At 38.2% G+C, this 20,839-nt stretch overlaps 1 protein-coding gene across 4 annotated transcripts in view; it reads right to left on the bottom strand.

Annotated features, from left to right (window-relative positions):
• LOC150084913 (poly [ADP-ribose] polymerase tankyrase-like) overlaps positions 1-20,839 on the bottom strand; it is a 1,170,388-nt gene that overhangs the window by 230,408 nt on the left and 919,141 nt on the right. For all 4 annotated transcript variants that reach the window (XM_090376702.1, XM_090376704.1, XM_090376701.1 and 1 more), the window contains one exon: positions 15,317-15,392. In XM_090376702.1, the coding sequence (XP_090232828.1) occupies positions 15,317-15,392 (76 nt within the window). The remainder of the gene's footprint in view (positions 1-15,316; positions 15,393-20,839) is intronic.

Raw genomic sequence — 20,839 nt, 5'->3', positions numbered from 1 at the left:
GTCGCAAAGTTTCCTAACTTGGGAAAGATATTTTTGTTTTTTGTTTATTGTTTATTAGAATACCAAGATCTTAAGACAAGCTTAACTAAGCTATGCCATGTGGCAAGTGCTGGTTGCTTAACGCCCGAAATTTTATGACTTAAATTTACCCTGGAAAACTTTGGAACGATATTGTTTTGAAGGTAATACTTTAGAAAAGAAATATGGTAACTTTGGGCTGAGTATCTTAGTAATACTCGTCCAAAATAATTAATCTAATGTAATTTTGCCCAAAGTATTCAAAAAATCCCCCATAATTGTGTTTATCGATAGGTTATACCTGGAGAGAAAGGACATGAATGAAATAGTCAATAAGAGATTAAAAATGAATTTGATAGTATGAATCAGAGCAATAATGCTCAATACATTCTATGTTGATATCAATATTTGTAAAAGAATAAGAGAAGTTTACCTCATTATGATACGTAGAACACTTAAGTATGATACTCTCCAGAAATTAAAACGAAAACAATTAAAAAATCAAAAATCTTACATTACAGTAAGAAAAAATTAACAATAATTAAAAATCAAATTAACACAATTAAAAATCAAATTAACACAATTAAAAATCACAATTGAATGCAATTAAAAATTAAGTAAAAAATTAATTTTAATGAAAAAAATTGCAAAACGATTGCAAAATTGTTGAAACGATTGAAAAATTGCAAAAAATTGCAAAAAAATTTCCATTTTTTTGCAATTTTCATTCACGTGGACCGTGCATGTTTCAACTTTGGCCTACAAACCTTTAAATTGTGGATAACCCATCTCCACTACAAAATCAAGAGAGCTGACTACAATAAATTTAGACTCTTGCAGGAACTACAAGGTAGGATCTCGCCTATAATATTTACTAACCTTGTTCATACCACCTGTCGCCAAGCTAACCGTATCTCTGATACTTATCGTTCGCGACAACAACAGAAATTTGTTAATTTAGACAGAGAAGCTCTTTCCTCTATAAGAAAGGACAACATCATCGTCATGCTTCCTGCTGACAAGGGACTTTGCACTGTCATATTAGACCGGTCAGCCTACTGAGAGAAAGCCCTGGTCCTGCTGCAAGACCCGAGCGTATATGAACCCGTGACGGATCCGCCCATCAAAGTCTTAGGACGTCTGGAGTCATGCATTAATAAACTTGTGTATGCATGGTTTAAAGCAAAGAAAATTTCTGCTCCGACTTAGCAGCTTCTTCATGCCACAGGCTGCCAACTAGCGCAGTTTTATGGGTTACCAAAAATACATAAGCCAGGTGTTCCTCTCTGGCAGTGTCCAGCTGCAATGCACCTACATATGAACTATCCAAATATATTGCTCGACTCCTCACACCTCTTGTAGAAAATACCACTCACACTGTCACTAACAGCGGCGAGTTCATTCGCCTCATTAAAGAGTTGCCAATTTCTGAGAAAGTTGTTATGGCGTCATTTGACATAGTGTTGCTATTTACATCAATCCCTCTCCAGCAGGCTGTAAACCGCACCAAGAGGCTCCTTGAGAATGACTCAAACCTTCCAAACAGAACATCACTGTCCAATGACAACATCTGTACCGCCCTCAACCTGTGATTGTCATGCCGCGTCTTTACCTTTGAGGATTCCATACCAGTAGGTACATGGCACTGCCATGGGTACCCCTGTTAGTTCTGTTGTGGCCAAGATCGCCATGGAAGAATTGGAAGAACAGATATTCCTGAACTCACCAGTACCTATTACAATATGGTGCAGATACGTTGATGACATCTTCACCGTCATCCCACGTGGCTGTGAAACAATGTTGCTAGAATATCTCAATTCCCTGTCTGTGTTCATCCAGTTCACTCGAGAGTTTAGAAGTAGACTGTTCTCTCCCATTCCTGGATGTCCTAGTAAAATGCATGGGCCCACATCTAGAAACCTTAGTATACTGTAAGCCAATGTGGTGCGGGCAGTTCACAAACTACAAATCCGGCCATGCTCCTAGTCATCTCAACAGCACTGCCCACACTCTATTCTCCAGGGCTTGGAGCCATTCCAGCACAGATGAAGCTAGGTGCAATGAGATTTCTAGAGTGAGGACAGACTTGATCAATTGTGGCTACCCAACACACATATTAGACAAGTGCTTATTACAATCACAAACCGCCATCAACTCAGGACAATGTACCTAGCACCTACATTCCCTACTGTCCAGGCCTCAAAAATCCTCCGAGAATACCGCATAAAATGTGTGAAGTTGCCTGGTAGAAACTTACGTTCTCTAGTTTCCAATGTAAAGACCCGGTCACACCTCTCTTACGCAGCAGTGTAATATACCGCATAGCCTGCAAAAATTGTGACAGCTGCTACATAGGAGAGACTTCGAGACATCTTCAAAACCGCCTTGCAGAACACGACAGACCGATTCACCTTGCTGAGACCGACCAGTCCACAATCGCGGAACACTTCTGGTCCACCCACCACAACCTCAATTCCAAGCGGGACTATGAAGTAATCGACCACTCCCGACATTTTCGCCACCGCCTCTGGTTAGAGTGACTCAATATATTGTGTAATTCGAGAGCCATGAACTGCTGCAAAGGCATGAGACTACACCCTATCTTAGAAGCCTTAAACAATGTCTAGACAAGCGCTAGAGAAACTACAAACATCCATGCAGCAACAATGGACACCAGTTTAATGATTGAATAACCTATCTCGTGCCCTTGCACACCTCACTGCACGCACAACTGTGTCCATTAGAATAATTTTATCTCTAAAGTTTCCATTTTCTGTTGACAAAGAGGCATGTTTAGTCTCGAAAGCTACAGGTATTTATTTGTGATTAAAGATTTTATTTTACTGGTTATATGCCTAATTATTTATAATCCTATAGTTTCCAGTACAGCAGGCCCATTTATCCTCATATTGAGATAAACTTCTTTTATTCCTTTAGAAATATAACTAATAGCATAAAGCATACATGAACTGATGAACTATACAATCAAAATGGTATATGCTGAAAGGTGTGTAACTTAAATTACAGTTTGAGGCCATGTTGATAAAAATTTCCACACTACAAGGTTTTAGTGGAGAAATTTTTTATCAATACGGTCTGAACTATTAAGTAGAATGAATCAATTTTGTAGACTTGAAATACATTTAAAAAAGGGTGGTGCAATGGAGAGTGTCATTTCACTAAGGAATGCTAAGGGTTTGAGGAAACTGCTAATGGAGGAGGGCATATTGTACATTTGAATTTATATGGTAATATGGTCAAAGTAATGCCTGCACACATCCCAAGAAGTATTGGGATGTGTGCAGCAAAAAGCTACAACAAAGACTACTGGAAAGATCAGACCAAAGCACGGATGGATTAAGGGGTGAGCCAATGTGGAATTAGTTCAAGATGCCAAAGTTTAGAGGAATACCAAAAATAGAAAGAGCAACAGGGAAAAAAAAAAAAAAAATCTATATATATATATATATTACTCTCAATCAAAAAGAAGCAAGTGAAAAGCTTATAAAAGGAATACTATAAACAAAATCAGGTTCAAAATTTTTAATTTTGAACCTATTGCCACTTGTTTGGTTCACCGTTTTATGACAAATAAATATCACAAGTTGTCTCCCTGCTTTCAGAATGAATCAAATAACTTCAATTGAAGAACACATGATATATTTAATTGTCTTCTGAATCAGTGTTTCCCAACTTTTTGATTGTGTTTCTCATAACGGTCTTCATCAAATTTCCAAAAAAACCTTATTATTTCAGTACTTACTTCTAAGATCCATGTTTCGGGTTTAAAATTCCTAAAAAGCAAAATTGGAGGTAAATGATTAACTGCATTAAATTAAATAAGAACATGCCTTGAGGAAGAAGAAGTGCACTGCTTCCTCCCGGTTGTCATCTATAAAAGAAACTGCATAAAAAGGACTAGAACAGAGTGTTAATAACCAGTCCTAAATGTAAGATTTTTGATGGTATCATCAACAGTTGGTTATGTGATAAAAGCAGAAGGCAGTCATATATTTATAGTAACTTTAATTCCCAGAATGCATCACGTTAAACACGTGGAAATAAATTTGAGATATGTCAGGTGCCACATTGGTGAAAGGTTTGCCAGTAATTTAGCGTTTAACAAAAGGAAAGTTGTAAATTTAACAACCTTCCTTTCGTGTCATATGTCATATTGGAGTAGTTTATAATTAGAATTTAAATTGACTAAGGTGATTGCAGAGTCAATTAACAGATTTTATTAAAAGATTGTGTGTGTTGACTGAGTTCAGTACCAGCCTGGTTACATTTTGAACTAAGGGTCTTCTTAACTACCTTCCACCTCAAGGACTGCTAACAGTTTTTGCAATTGGGTATACAGTTTTCTCTCTGGCCACTCTCTGCAAGTGATGATAGACAGCGTTGCATTTTCTCTCCTTTCCATTATTGCTAGGGTTACCAAAGTTTCAGTAATTTTTCTCAGTCCTTTCCTCTAGTATATTAATGACCTTCTTCTGATGGCTGGAAATCCTACCTACAGTATTACTGATGACAGCAAATTGCATTCCACCTTCAACTTCTTCAATAGTAAGTAAGAAAGAAAAAGAAAGTAGCAGCCATTACCAATCCACTGCAGGATGAAAGCCTCCTCAACAATTCATTTTGAGGGAAATGGACAATAATCTGCCACGCTGGTCCAGTGTGGTTGACAGCTTGACCATACATATGTGCAAGAAAGCAAGCTTATGCAGCATCAGCCAAAAAAAAAAAAAAAAAACAACTACCTCCCACTTCACCCATCGATTCACTCCAAATGCTTATCCAGCTTGGCCTTAAATTTATTTAAGCTTTCAACTTACACAAGAAGAGATGGAAGCCTGTTCCGGCAATCAACTACCCACTGGCTAAAGACAAATTTCTGTACATCTATTCTACAGCTCTCTATCCACAGTTTGAATCTTTGACCCCTCAGGTTCTTAATCTCAGCAAAAAGAAGAATTCCATCAGCATTTAGCTTGCTCAACTTGTTTCAAGGCCTTATCCACCTCAATCAGATCACCTCGCATGTGCCTGGTCTCTAGGCACTGCAATTTGCAGAAATTAGACCTATCTCCGTAAGTGCACCCCTTCGTTCCCCTCACCAATCTTGTAGCCCTTCTTTGTAATTGTTCTAGCAACTCTACATCCCTCCTAAATTAGGACACCAGACCTGTACACAGTATTCAAGGTGTGGCCTGACCACTGTCTTGTACAATGGGATAATCACCTCCGTGTACCTGCTAGCAAAATTCCTATATATCATTGGCAAGACTCCATGATTTGTTCTGGCAGCCAGTCTACACTGCCCAGCAAACTTCACATCTGACTGCACAATTACCCCAAGGTCTTTTCACTCTCCACTTCCATGAGTGTAGTACCACACAGCTGGTACATTTCTCTTGGGTTACTGCTACCCATATGCAGTGCTATGTGCATTTGTCAATGTTACACTTCAGTTGCCACTTCTCAGCCCATTTGCCCAACTTATCTAGATCCAGTTGCAGTAGCATCCTGTCTTTATTGTCATTAACAACCCTGCCAATCTTTGTATCATCTGAAAACTTGGAAATTAAACCTGATATACCTTCATCAATATTATTGATAAGTATACAAAACAACAACTGGCACAACACCGACTGCTTCTCCCACACAACCATCCCTTTATCTATAGCAGCAACTTGCCCTTAATGCCATACCGCTCCAATTTGTTCAGCAGTCTTCCATGTGCAACAATAACAAAAGCTTTCCTGAAATCCAAGTATATGATATCAAAATTATTTTTGGCATTCAGTTCCTTTGAAACCACATCATAGTATCCAATCAAATTGGTCAGACAAGAACTCCCTTTACCAAACCCACACTGTGTCTTAACTTAACTACTACTGATGATCCTGCAATGCTTCTTTAACCAGTGACTCAATTATTTTCCCTGGAACACAAGTTAAACTAACAGGTCTAGAGTTACATGTGTCACCCTTTGATCCCCCTTTGTGAATTGGAGATACATTTACACATCTCCACTCTGTGGGGACATCCCCCCCCCACCAAGTCCAAGGATTCTCTCATAATTATGGCTAAGGGTTTGCTTACTCCCTTTGCTGCCTCCTTTAATATCGCTGGATATATCCCATTCAGCTCAGGTGCCTTCCTTATGTTCAACTTCAACAATTTCTTGTCCACTTAAAAATACTCATTCAGTTTATCAGCTATCTGTGCAGAATCATCAATAGTCAAACCATCAACATCAAGTGGACCAATCTGATTCATCTCTTTCCTTCTAGAGTTTACATAAGTAAAGAACTCTTTGCTGTTTTTCTTTGCGAAATATTTCTCATAATCTGCCTTCGCCTGACTAACCCCCTTTGTGACTTGATTACAGACTAGCTTATATCTGCCATAGGCTTCTGTGTTGTCTGATAATTTATATGCATCCCATGCATTTTTGTTCTCTGCCACAAGCCTCATTAATTCATCTGACTTCCATTTAGGCCTAAACCTTGGACACTACACCGATGAGCCAAAACATTATGACCACCAAGTCGTTATGCAATTCTAAGCACCTGCAGTGAACTATGGCATGTGCGCGGGTAGGGACATGGTATAAAAAAACACCTTATACTGAGCTCTATTAATCAGTGTTGCTCTTGTTCTTCAGATGGGAAAGGCAGCGGCAAAGGCCAAATTATAATGGCCAGACGATTGGGTCAGAGCATATCCGAAACGGCACGGCTGTTGGGATGCTCACTGTCAACCGTGGTTAGTACCTACTGAAAGTGATCTGAGGAGGGAAAATCCACAAACCTCCAGCGAGGTGCTGGACGACCACGGCTCATTGATGCTTGAGGTAGCGAAGGCTCTCCCGGATGGTACGTGGCAACAGAATGGCGACTGTGGTGCAAGAAGGTCGTCTGGCCTGATGAATCATATTTCCTGTTGCACCATGTGGATGGCCGGGTACGTGTGCTTCGTTTACCTGGGGAAGTGATGGTGCCTGGATGTACTGTGGGATAAAAACAAGCCGGTGGCAGCAGTGTCATGCTTTGGGCAATGTTCTGCTGGGATACCCTTGGTCCAGTGATCCATGTGCCGGACACTCTGACATGTACCACTTACCTAAACATCATTGCTGACCAGGTGCACCCTGTCATTGCAACGGTCTTCCCCTCTGGTAGTGCCGTCTTTCAGCAGGAAATTGCAGCATGCCACACCGCCGGATTGTTCGAGACTGGTTTGGGGAAGATGAGGAAGACTTCCAGGTATTGCCCTGGCCTCCAAATTCCTCAGACATCAATCCCATCGAGCATCTGTGGTTTGTGTTGGAACAGCACCTCCGATCTGCGGTGTCTCAACCACGGACCTTACAGGAGTTAAAGGACATGCTGGTTACATATTGGTACCAGATACCACAAGACATTTGGAAATCTTGTAGTGTCCATGCCTCGCTTGCTACGAGCTGTTTTGGCTGAACGTGGAGGACCAACATCATATTAAGTAGGTGGTCATAATGTTTTGGCTCATCAGTGTATTTCTTAGTTGGAATGAAACCCTAGTGAGTTCCAAGATTAAGTCCCTGAAGGCCTTAATTCCATTTAGAATTCACCATTAGTAACATCAGTAAATCCCACCGTATGGAATTTAAAAACATTCTGAGCCACTGTAGTCACCTTTACAAAAGCAAAAAGTCCTTTCCTTTACCCTTGATCCTTTACACTGTGATCACTGTCACCCAGTGGTATATTTATCTGCAAATTCTTAATGCATGAATAATCACTGCCGATAATCAGATCAAGGGTATTACTCCCTCCGGTTGCCTCTCGAACATGTCGCTGTAGAAAACAGTCATCCAATAAATCCACAAAAGTCTTGCTAGTGTGCGAGCGACCAACCAACAAGTTCCAGTCAATATCTGGAAAGTTAAAATCTCCCATTATAAGATATTGATTTACTGGCCCACTCTAATTCTCTGCAGAATTGCTCATTATACTCATCAGATTCATTAGGCCTATAACACACACCCACTCTCATTTTTCCTTTCCCAGAGCTTAGATCATACCACACTGACTCAACATTGCACTGTCCACCAATGTCAACTGGATGCACTTCCTTAGATATTGCATTTCTTAACTAACAGCCTAACCCCTCTTCCCCTCATGTCCTGTCTATCCTTTCTGTTAACATTGTATTCCCCAAATTCCAATTCTGCACTGCTTATATGTGCATGACACCATGTCTCTGATATCCCAACAATATCTGCCTTTGATGTCTTTAATAGCACTTCAAACTCATCAAATTTATTAACTATACTTCTAGCACTGGAATGAAAGCCTAGTGAGCTCCAAGATTAAGCCTCTGAAGGCCTTAATTCCATTTAGAATTCACCATTAGTAACATCAGTATGGAATTTAAAAACATTCTGAGACCACTGTAGTCACCTTTACAAAAGCAAAAAGCCCTTTCCTTTACCCTTGATGCACATGTTCCTGCTCTTAGTTATCCTAACACAGCCCACGTATTTACTTGTTTAACTATGACTACCAGGAGTCCTTGAAACCCCAACAACTTGCTTCTGGGGCTACTGGTCATTCCAATAGAAGCAGTGCAAGAATCACTTTCCTCTGCCCGGCAACCACTGTTAATCTTTTAGTCTGTGTATCTCCTCAAACTAGCAGTTTTCTGACCCACCTAACACTGCCTCGATAGCATCAGCAAATATCCTTGCATCCGTTCTATTTAAGTGTACCCCATCCCTGTAGAAGCAGGCTCTCCGGTTAACAAGCAAGTATTTAGCAGTCCGGGACTTGAACACTGGTCTACTCAAAGAGCAAGTACTACTGCACTCCTGCTCCTGAACACTCGGCTACGGAGGTCTTTTTAAATTCTTGAATACCTACCAGCAATTCCTCCAATGCTGATCTCCAGGTAATTTTCCAGTGGAGCAGAGATAACTTAGTTAATTTCAATCATTCTAAAACTTAGAACTATCATATGTCTTGCAAAAAGCAGTCTAACTGCTCCTATGCTCTTATCTTTGATGACACTAAAAATTCTAAACAAGCACACATCTCTATTAGGGATAATCCTAACTTCTGATCTCTCTCTCTCTCTCTCTCTCTCTCTCTCTCTCTCTTGGCACAAACACATCACTAATATTGCATCCTCTGCATTACTTTTCTTTTAAACAACTACTCATTCTGTACTAATCTCAAATCCTCCCTACCATGGAATATCGTTCCAAAATCTGGAGTGGTACCCCCCACAACTTCTCTCATGCTTTTAGATTCCATTGAAAAGAGGGCAGTCAGGTTAATTAATGACCCATCTCTTAATGTCTGTCTACTGTATCAGAGACATTTTGTTTCTGCTGTATGCCTTTTCTACAGATACTTTCATAGGCACTGTTCTTGTGAAGTGAAAACACTAATTCTCCCAAACTCTTCCAAACCAGTTCAGATATGTACCACAACCAATAAGCATCCATTTGTTGCCAACTTAAAATTCATAGTTTGTTTGTTGTTTGGTTTTTAGGAGCATTAGCAACTAAGGCCATATTGCTCCAGGAATATGCGGTGGCCATTCCCTGACCTTTCAGCATCCTCCGTATTTGGTGGTGATGGGCTCGAACTCCGGTCTAATCAAGAAGCATGTGCTACGCACTGCTGCTCCTTCCCACCTGGCTACGGAGGCGCCTACAATTCATAGAACCAACTTTTCTTCTTCATCATTTATCCTTAAATTTTCTGGTTTTCTGGATCAACCTTCCTTCACATGAATTTCTTGAAATTTACAATCTATAGAAATTCAATTCTAATGTCAAAAAAGTCCCATCTGTCTTCTCAACTATCAATCCATGCATGGTACTAAGTACTTGAGGTTCTAAGACCTTTTGTGTTTCAGGCTTTTGTTAAAAAAAATACCTTGTATACAGTCATTAATAGAACATCTTCTCCCTACTTTTGTGACTGCAAGAAAGGGTTCCAACTGTTTATAACAATGGAAAATACATAAGAACAGTATGGAAATCATTTACCATACTGTCATCCTGCTTAATCTCATTATATATAGCCTAGTTATATATAGTTAGCAGCTTCTAGTTACTGTATCCAACAGTTCTTTATCATTAAGTATTATTTAAAATGGCAAATTACCACAGCCAAATGAGAATGTGCTTTGTATCTGTTTTCAAATACCTTTAATACACATTGTGCTTTATTACCAAATTTTTAAACAACTATACAATTACATAATTAAAAAGGCAACATAGAGGAATATGGTTACATAAACCTCTCAAAATTTCACCACAATCATTTAGTTATCCACAACCTGAATTTTATGGTCCCCCTTCCCAAATGCAAAATAAAATATACAGGATAGCACTCCATTAATGCTTTATAGCCACTAAGAAAGTTTTCATGTTGCTAATATAGCTAGAAGTATAGGGACATGAACCACACTCTTTTGGCAAAAATTACTATATATTATTGAAATATAATGACTGCCAGCCACAATTAAAATGATCACAGACCACATCTCAAAACTGTCTATTTGGGATTTGTGTTACCAGCAAATACCCAAGCCAAAACTTGGTCAACCTAGCTGATCTGCATGAAGCATCAGAGACTTCTCTCAGATTGCTTCCTCCTAAATCAAATGCTATCCAAAGTAGAGCACCATGATAATTATTTGAATACATTTTCCAGTAATAAAACTTACTGGAAAGAAATCTTAGAAGCACTTGCATCCTAGAAGTTAATAAGAGCCAGCTCGTGCTGTTCCCGCCCCCCCATACCACCCCAAACTCTCATTTGTGTGCTATGGCAAAAATTGTTTGCCACAGGGGTGAAGTCTCACCATAGCCATGCTTCTGTATACCAAAGCACATAGATGTGTATTATAAATATCACCTTATGTTATGTAGCATTGTAAATACAGCTAATACTTGAATTGTGTGAGGAATCATTATAGCATATTACATTTTTTAAATATTTTTTACTTTTATATTGGGTGTACATAATTATTTAATTCTGATGTGAGCCCTGGCTTTGGCCATGACTTTTAACTAAACTTTTAACCATACTCTACACTGTATTCATCTAGTTGCAATAAAGAATATCTCTCTCTCTCTCTCTAAATGCCATCTTCTGCACCAATCACAATTATTACAGACTAATGACAGATGTGTATACAGCCACTTTATGTAGGATATCACACAGTTTGATGGATGGAGAAGGGATCAGCGTCACCAACACAGATGGCAAAATATACTGTAAAACATATAGTACTGTTATAGCTGTGTTCATTTCTGAAAAAGTTGCTTGCAGTCAGCCCGCTTAAAATTTCAAAAACCCATCTGATCGGCTGAAAAATAAAACCAAGGAATTTAATTAAAGTTTAATCACGTTTTAGGCTAAAAACATGTTTATTTATTTTTTTTTACTGCTTTGGTTTTATTCATAAAAGCTAACTAGACTCTTTAACACAAAAGCGAATAACAAGACTCCTACCTTCCCTGATCAATGTGAGTAACCTTGGAGCAATCAGCTTACAGCTGGAGGATCAGCTCTGTGGACTGAAATTGTCCACGGAATTTGGAACTTTTATGAAAATGGGAGGGAGACCCTTTCTTCTTCCTTTGAGTTTCACAGAGACTGATGGCAGTCATCATGAAACAGGTAGGTATATGGGATCTGTTAGGGTAACTAATAATAAGAATAGGTACATGTATACTTGCATGTATACCAGTGCTAGAAGTATAGTAAATAAATTTGATGAATTTGAAGTATTGGTCAAGATCTCAAATGCAGATATTGTTGGGATAGCAGAGATGTGGTGTCACACAGATATAAGGAAGGCAGAACTGGAATTTGGGGAGGTACATATAATGTGTACAGAAAGGATAGGAAGGGAGGAGGTGTTATTCTGTTAATTAAGAAAAACATAAAATCAAAAGAAGTGCATCCAGTTGATATAGATGAACAGAGCACTGTTGAGTCAGTCTGGTGTGACATAAGCACTGTGAAAGCAAAAATAAGACTAGGAGTGTGTTATAGGCCTAATGACTCGAAAGAGAACAATGAACAATTGTACAGAGAAATAGAGTGGGCTAGTAAATCAGAATGTTTTATAATGGGGGATTTTAACTTCCCAGATATTGACTAGAACTTGTGGGTTGGTCACTCACACACTAGTAAGACTTTTGTGATTTACTGGATGATTGTTTTCTGCAGCAGCATGTTCGAGAAGCAACCAGAGAGGGTAATACTTTTGATCTGGTTATCAGCAGTGATAATTCGTGTATTAAGAATTTGCAGATAAAGGAACCACTAGGTGCAGATAAAGGAACCACTGTGTTACTCAATGCACAGTGTACTGATGTGGGATTTACTTAAAGATATAATTACCATCAGTTGTAAAAGAAAGTGTTTTTGTTTCCGTAAAGGTGAGTACAGTGGTCTCAGACAGTTTTTAAATTCTGTACAGTGAGATCACAATTGACGATATTACCAACAGTAAATTGTAAGTGGGAAGCATGCAAGGAATTAATCGTGGAAGCTACTAAAAGTTTCATACCTATTAAGAAATATTGTTCAAGGTTTAGGCCTAAATGGTTATCAAATGAACTAATGAGACTCGTGACAGAGAAGAAAAATGCATGGGATGAATATAAATTATCAAGCGACCCAGAAGCCTATGGCAGATATAAGCTAGTCTGTAATCAGGTCACAAAGGAGTTTAGGGAGGTGAAGGCAGATTACGAGAAATCTTTGGCAAAAGAGGCTAAGAAAAACAACAAGGATTTCTTTACTTATATAAACGCTAAAAAGAAGGGAATGAATCCGACTGGTCCACTTGATAGCAATGGTTCGACTGTTGATGATCCTGCTCAGATAGCAAACAAATCGAATGAGTATTTTGCATCTACATTCACACATGAGGAGTTATTAAGGTTTGAAAATGGCAGAAGGTTATCAAATTGTAGCAGGGTGCTTAATCCTCTGTTGTTGTAGAAGTTGATAGTTTAAATTAATTCGAGGAAGAACCAGACAAGCCAATGTAGTGAATGAATAGGTGAAATGGGAGATGTCATGTTCTTTTTTTTTTTTTTTTTTTTTGGCTGAAGCTATATAAACTTGCTTTCTTGCCACTATTATTACTAATTAGATGTGTTACTCAATGCAAAAATTAATTTTCACTTGATTTCAGAAAAGACTTTGATACTGTTCTACATGAAAAACTTCTATACAGATTGGATTAGTGTGGCATTTGGGAGAACTAGTGCTTTGGATAAAGGGATGATTCAGTAAGTGAAGACAGAAAGTGGTTATCAATGGCCACTGCTTTTCTTAAGCTAATGTATTAGTGGAGTATGCAAGGAATTAGTCTGGGCTCACTGCAGTTTTCAATATTTTTTAATGTTACTGCCTAAGTTTACAATTTTTTAATGCCTAAGTTTACAGATGATATAAAGTTAGCAGTGCAGTTAATGACCATAATAAAAATATACTATTTCAGCAAGATCTAGAAAAATTAGACAGATAGGCTGAGAAGTGGCAATTGAATTTAATATTGATAAATGCAAGGTACTTCATATGGGAAGTGGTAATCCCAGATTAACATACTAGCTCTGTGGTAGATACTCAGGGCAGTGGAGAATGAAAAACACCTGGGAATAATAATACAGTCAGATATTAAGTTCTCTGAGCAGTATCGACAGGCTTCTTGGATAGCTCATGGGGTTGTGTCAGTGATATACAGGAATTTTGCTAGCAGGAATAAAGAGGTGGTTATTCCGATGTATAAGGCAATGGCAAAGCCAACATCTTGAGTACTGTGCAAAAGTCTGTAAGCTTCATTTTAGAAAATTTCTGTTGAAATGAATGCAGAGAAGAGTAACAAGATTAGAGAACGAAAAAAAAAAAAGTAAACTTAGGAAGAAAGGCTTGAGTTCTGCAAATTGCAGCATCTGGAAACTGACTGAATTGAGTAAGCTAAATGATGAAGGCATCCTTATTTTTGCAGAGACAAGTCACGAAAAGGGACATTTAGATTGAGGAAGGTCAGTGCATGCCAGATGTGTGGAAATATGATTTCAGAAGATAGTTCAGCATCGCCACAAACTTCCATATGGTGTTGTAAACAACACCCAGAGAGGAATCACACAACTTATTAGAGGGCATAGACAAATGATATGAGAAGTGTTTTTAAGTGCTTCCTTGCATCATTTGTCATTTGCCAATAATACTAATACAAATTTTAAATCTCACAAGTGGGAAATATTAATATACACAACACTTAAAATAAAAGCAAATTAGTTTAGCATCAAAGTTTAGCAAAAAAGGCTATATGTTGATTACCACTGACTACAGAGTGTTAAATACAACTCTCAAGACACAGTATTTTCAGTAGTGTTCCATTACATTGGTATCCTGTCATCTGAAATTCTACCTAAGTTATTAGAACAACAAGAATAAGCATGGTTTAAACTGATCCATGTAATTATAATAAATTAAAACATGTTAATTTAAATTTTCAGTTGGATGGGAGGCATCAAAAATATTCAATTTTGTTTCCTTTAAGAACATTTATAAGCAATACTCTAATTTTGAAAGCATCGATTTGGTGGGGGGGGGGGAGAGCAAACCTTGTATTTATTCAAATATGGAAAAAAGGTTAGACTTCATAAAAACCTGTTTATTGCTAAAATGCCACTTAAGCAGTTTACATAAAAACTATACTAGTAAATTAATAAGAGGAGTTTACCTCAATATAGTACGTGGAACACTTCCGTATGATACCCTCCAGAAATTAAAACGGAAAAAACGAAAAAATTTTCATGAATGAATTTTTCCTGTGATCACGACAGTCGGTCGAAAAGCATTGTCAGCTTCGGGAAGGAAAATCGTTTTGAATATTTTCGTTAGATTCTTTTAATTGCGTTAATTTGAATTTTAATTGTTTTGAATTGATTTTGAATTGTGTTAAATTGATTATTTAATTATTTATTTATATTTTACTTTAATTATTTATATTTTACTTTAATGTACCGGTAAGTTGTCGATTTTTTCGTTTTTTCCGTTTTAATTTCTGGAGGGTATCATACGGAAGTGTTCCACGTACTATATTGAGGTAAACTCCTCTTATTAATTTACTAATATTATTATCAACGTAGAACATATTGAGTATTACAGCTCTGATTCATACTATCTAATAAAAACTATACATAAAATGATAATTAATCTGCAGATATGAGAACTCTGTGTATATTAAAGCAGATAAATCTTACCTCCTTGAATAGGATCATCATTTTCTTTATAATTATACGTGTGATTTAACAGCAATTTGACCATTTTCAAATCATTCTGAAAACAATACAAAAAAAACTGTCTTTATGCAAGAAAAAGATAAGGAAAATGAAGCAATCAGAGAATGTGCAGGCACTTTGTGATGCCACTTGTTACAAAATTACATAAAATTCAATTCTTTTCATTAAATTTGAGAATATGTGTGCACCTGTGGAAATAGTAATTAAAATTATGTTTTAATATTAAATTTTATTACAAAAATTAAAGGTGGATAAGCATTGGACTAAGTGAAAATGATAGAAATATACACAACAGTTCTGAACAGAATTTATATTTCTATTAGTGCTTTTGATCTGATTTTTTATGGCACATGGGGAACCTATGCCATGAAGTAACAAGCCCAAAAATTAAAATACATTAAAAACCAATAGTAGCCTACAAATAGTTTATCATGTCAAAATGTGTAAAAACCAAGAACACTTTTTTTTTTATGAACACATGTACAAAACTACCAAAATATATATTTCTAGATATGATGGGTGTTCAATAAAGAATGATCATAACTTTAAGTGAACAACAGTACTGCTTACAATTTCTAGCTGAGCTGTAGAATTTAAGATAAAACCAAGTGGCATCACATAGTGCCTACACAGTTGACTTGTGTGCACTGTGTAAACTTGGCAGTAAGTCAATCTCATGCCTGTTCAGTTTGCCTATGTAAAAATGGACATATTTGCAGAACAGTATGCAGCTCTCAAATTTTATTTCCATTTCAAGAAAACATCAGCTGAAGCATATTTACCATAAGAGGCTTACGGTGAATCTATGTTTCCATATAGCACAGCTACTAGTAGTTTAGAATGTTTAAAGATGGACATGATTCAATCACAAAAATCGGCAGTCTAGAAGCAACAATCACTGCTATCAACACAGAAAGCATAAACACTGTTTCTGTAATCATGAGGGAAGATCGTCATACAACAGTAGGGCAATTTTCAGAGATGTTGAGAATATCAGTAGAAAGCATACGCGGTATTCTACAGGATCATTTGCATAAGACACATGTTTGTGCATGCTGGGTTCCAAGACTACTCACACTTGAGCAACGGCAAGTTCCAATGGAAGTTAGTTAGGAACTGAAAGGACTGGTTACTGAAGATTGTGAGGCTCTGCACAGGGTGATAACGGCAGACAAAACAATACTTCATCAATTTGATCCAGAGAGTAAGCAACAAAACTCTGTTTCTATGTTTAAATCATCAGCATACTGAAAAAAGCAAGAGTTTGGCTTCTGCAGGAAAGGTTATGATCATCTTTTTTGACATGCTAAGAATGGTTTACCAGCACAATCAGCCATGTCATACAACTGTTATGGGATGTCACTAGAGAAATGTACTGTACACTTTGCAGGATCATATTCATGACAAACGAATACAACTGCAAACAGCTGGATGGATACTGCAACATGACAATGCAAGACCTCAACATTACTCATGCTGCCATCAAGTACTGAGCCAGCATTAATGTCATATGTATTCCTCATTCACCCTACAGCCCAGAGACCTTGCACACTGTGATTTTTTTATTACTTTTTTTTCCAAAGTTAAAGGAGCTGAGAGGAAAACATTTCCAGTAATCATAAAAAGCTGCAAAAGACATTAGAGGTGATTCTAAAATACATGTCAAAAAATAGGTTCCACTATGTTTTTGAAGAAGGGTAAAAATGACGGAGTAAGTGCATTTCATCAAATGGGAAATACTTTCAAAATACAAATGATTAACAAAAGGCATGTTGTGAAGAAACTGAACAGGCATCGTATTTATAGAAGCTTATAATTTGTAAATATATTAAAAAATTTTAGACAAGTCTTTAACAGATGGGATCAGACCACATAACGTTCGGCCTGATGGTCAAAACTGCTAAAACACATACTTCACTCACAGCATGGATTTGTTAAGGGGAGATCTCATCTGACCAATTTGACTGTATACTACGATCTCTGCCAAATGAATTGGATGCAAAAAAAATAATTTTGATATCACATAATTTGAATTTCAGGAAAGCTTTTGATACTGTTGCACATAAAAGACTGCTACATAAACTGGAGCAGTGTCGCATTAAGAGTATGTTACTTCTATGGATAAAGGGGTGGTTGGGTGGCAGAAGACAGAATTGTGGTTATTAATGGAACAGCTTTTCATGGACTGATGTTATTGGTCGAGTTAGCATTAGCATTAGTAGAGGCATATGATGCAAGAAAGTAAGCTTATTCAGCATCAGCCAAAAAAAAAAACACAAACCACTCCCATTTCACCCCTCCGTTCGCTCGAAATACCTGTCCAGTTTAGCCTTAAATTTGTTTAGGCTATCAACTTCAACAACAAGTGATGGAAGTCGGTTCCACCAACCAACCACCCGCTGGCCAAAGGCAAATTCCCGCACATCTATCCGACATCCGTCCTTCCTCAATTTGAATTTATGCCCTCTGAGCTGATTATTCTGAGCAAGATGAAGAATCCCATTGGCATTGAGCATGCTCAAACCATTCAAAGCCTTATACACCTCTATCAGATCACCTCGCCGGTGCCTAGTCTCCACACTCGGTAATTTGCAAAACTTAAGCCTTTCTTCATAAGAGCAACCCTTTGTTCCATTCACTAATCTTATTGCCCTTCTCTGTACCCGTTCCAGCAGCTCTACATCCTTCTTGAAATGAGGCCTCCAGACCTGTATACAGTACTCAAGATGTGGCCTAACCATTGCCTTATACAAGGGAATAATCACCTCCTTATCCCTGCTAGAAAAATTCCTGTATATCATTGACAAGACGCCATGAGCTACTCTTGCAGCCCGTCTGCACTGCTCAGAGAACTTCATATCTGCTTGCACAATTACCCCCAGGTCCTTTTCATTCTCCACCACTGTCAGTGTAGTACCGCAGAGTTGATACGTTGCTCTGGGGTTACTGTTTCCCATATGTAGTACTTTACATTTGTCAATGTTAAACTTCATTCGCCACCTCTCAGCCCATCTGTTCAACCTTTCCAGATCCTGTTGCAGCAGCATAGCGTCAGTGGTGTCCTTAACAACCCTGCCAACCTTTGTATCATCTGCAAACTTGGACATTAAACTTGATATCCCATCATCAATATCATTCATAAACACCGAAAACAACATCGGACCCAACACTGAACCCTGAGGAACTCCACTAATAACATTAGTCCACGACGAGCAGTGTCCATTGATTACCACTCTCTGTCTTCTGCCACTCAACCATCCCCTTATCCATAGCAGCAATTTGCCTCCAATGCCACACTGCTCCAATTTGTGCAGCAGTCTTCCATGTGCAACAGTATCAAAAGCCTTTCTAAGATCCAAATATATAATATCAAAGTTATTCCCTGCATCTAGTTCTTTTGTGACTACATCATAGTATCCAATCAAATTGGTCAGGCAAGACCTGCCCCTTAACAAAACCATGCTGCATCTGAGCTATAACTGAATTCTTGTCTAGATGATCCTGCAGTGCTTCTTTAACCAGTGCCTCCATTAATTTACCTGGAACAGAAGTTAAACTAACAGGTCTATAATTACTTGTGTCAGCCTTTGATCTTCCTTTGTGAATTGGGGTTACATTTGCACATCTCCAGTCTATGGGTACCTCCCCTGAGTCCAAAGAAGCTCTCATAATTATGGCTAGGGGTTTGCTTACTTCCTTTGCTGCCTCCTTTAATATAACTGGATAGATCCCATCCACCCCAGGTGCCTTTTTTATGTTTATCCTCAACAATCTCTCCTCCACTTTCCTCTCAGTTATTACAAAATCATCCAGCTCACTGCCAATGTTTACTTTACCTACATCATTCTCCTTCCTGAATAACTCCTCATGCGTGAATGTAGATGCAAAACACTCGTTTAGATTGTTAGCCACCTGAGCAGGATCCTCAACTGTTGAACCATCAATATCCAGTGGACCAATCTGATTAATCCCTTTCCTTCTTGAGTTCAAATAGGTAAAGAACTCTTTTCTGTTTTTCTTTGCATCCTTTGCCATGGATTTTTCGTAGTCTGCCTTTGCCTGCCTAATCTCCTTTGTGACTTGGTTACAGACTAACTTATATCTATCATAGGCTTCCATGTCACCCATTAATTTGTATGTATCCCATGCATTTTTCTTCTCTGCCACATGTCTCATTAGTTCATCTGACAACCATTTAGGCCTAAACCTTGAACAATATTTCTTGGTTGGTATGTAAAGCCTGGTAGCTTCCAAGATTAGTTCCTTGAATGCTTCCCATTTTGAATTTGCTGTTGGTAACATCATCAGTTGGTCCCACTGTATAGAATTTAAATACTGTCTCAGCCCATCATAGTCGCCTTTACGAAAGCAAAAACCCTTACCTTTACCTCTGATGGTAGTTACCTCCTTGAGTAATTCCCACTTCAGCACACTGTGATCACTGCCACCTAGTGGTTCCTTTATCTGCAGATTCTTAATGCATGAAGAATCACTACTGATAATCAAATCACGAGTATTACTCCCTCTAGTTGCCTCCGGAACATGCTGGTGTAGAAAACAATCATCCAATAAATCCACAAAAGCCTTGCTAGTGTGTGTGTGAGTGACCAACCCACAAATTCCAGTCAATATCTGGGAAATTAAAATCCCCCATTATAAGACTCTCTGATTTACTGGCCCACTCTATTTCCCTGTACAATATCTTATTATACTCATCAGAGTCATTAGGCCTATAGCACACTCCTACTCTCAATTTTGATTTCCCTATGCTTATGTCACACCAAACTGACTTGACACTGCCCTGTCCATCGATGTCGACTGGCTTCACTTCCTTGGACTTTATGTGTTTCGTAACTAATAGCATAACCCCTCCTCCCCTCCTGTCCTGTCTATCCTTTCTATACACATTGTATTCCCCAAATTCCAGTTCCGCATTCCTTATATCTGTGTGACACCACGTCTCTGATATCCCAACAATATCTGCCTTTGATGTTTTGAGCAATACCTCAAATTCATCAAATTTATTTACCAAACTCCTAGCATTGGTGTACACGCAGGTATACATGCACCTGTTTCTATTCTTGGCTACCCTAACACAACCCATGTGTTTACTTGTACCGCAATGACGCCCAGCAGTCTCTGAAATATCCTGCATCTTGTTTTTCAGGATTCTGCTCATTTCAATAGTTCCACAAGGTTCGGTGCTGGGTCCATTGTTGTTTATTGTTATATTTATTAACAATGCTGATGGAGGTATATCATGCTTAAGTCTGCAGATGATACAAACATTATCAGGGTGATTAATGGCAGTAATGAAGGTATGCACAGATGAGCTGCCACAGATGAGCTGATAAATGGCAACTGAAGTTTAAAATTGAAAAATGTAAGGAACTGCATATGGTAAGTAATTCTACAGTAACATACCAACTGTGTGGTACTACCGTCAGGGTGGTGGAAAATGAAAGGGACATGGATGGGAATAAA

Source organism: Mastigoproctus giganteus, chromosome 6 (assembly GCF_048544385.1).
Source record: "Mastigoproctus giganteus isolate SK-2022 chromosome 6, ASM4854438v1, whole genome shotgun sequence".
Taxonomy (NCBI): Eukaryota; Metazoa; Arthropoda; class Arachnida; order Uropygi; family Thelyphonidae; genus Mastigoproctus; species Mastigoproctus giganteus.
The sequence above is the reverse complement of the archived record's forward strand: the minus strand, read 5'-3'. Positions and strand labels throughout refer to the sequence as shown.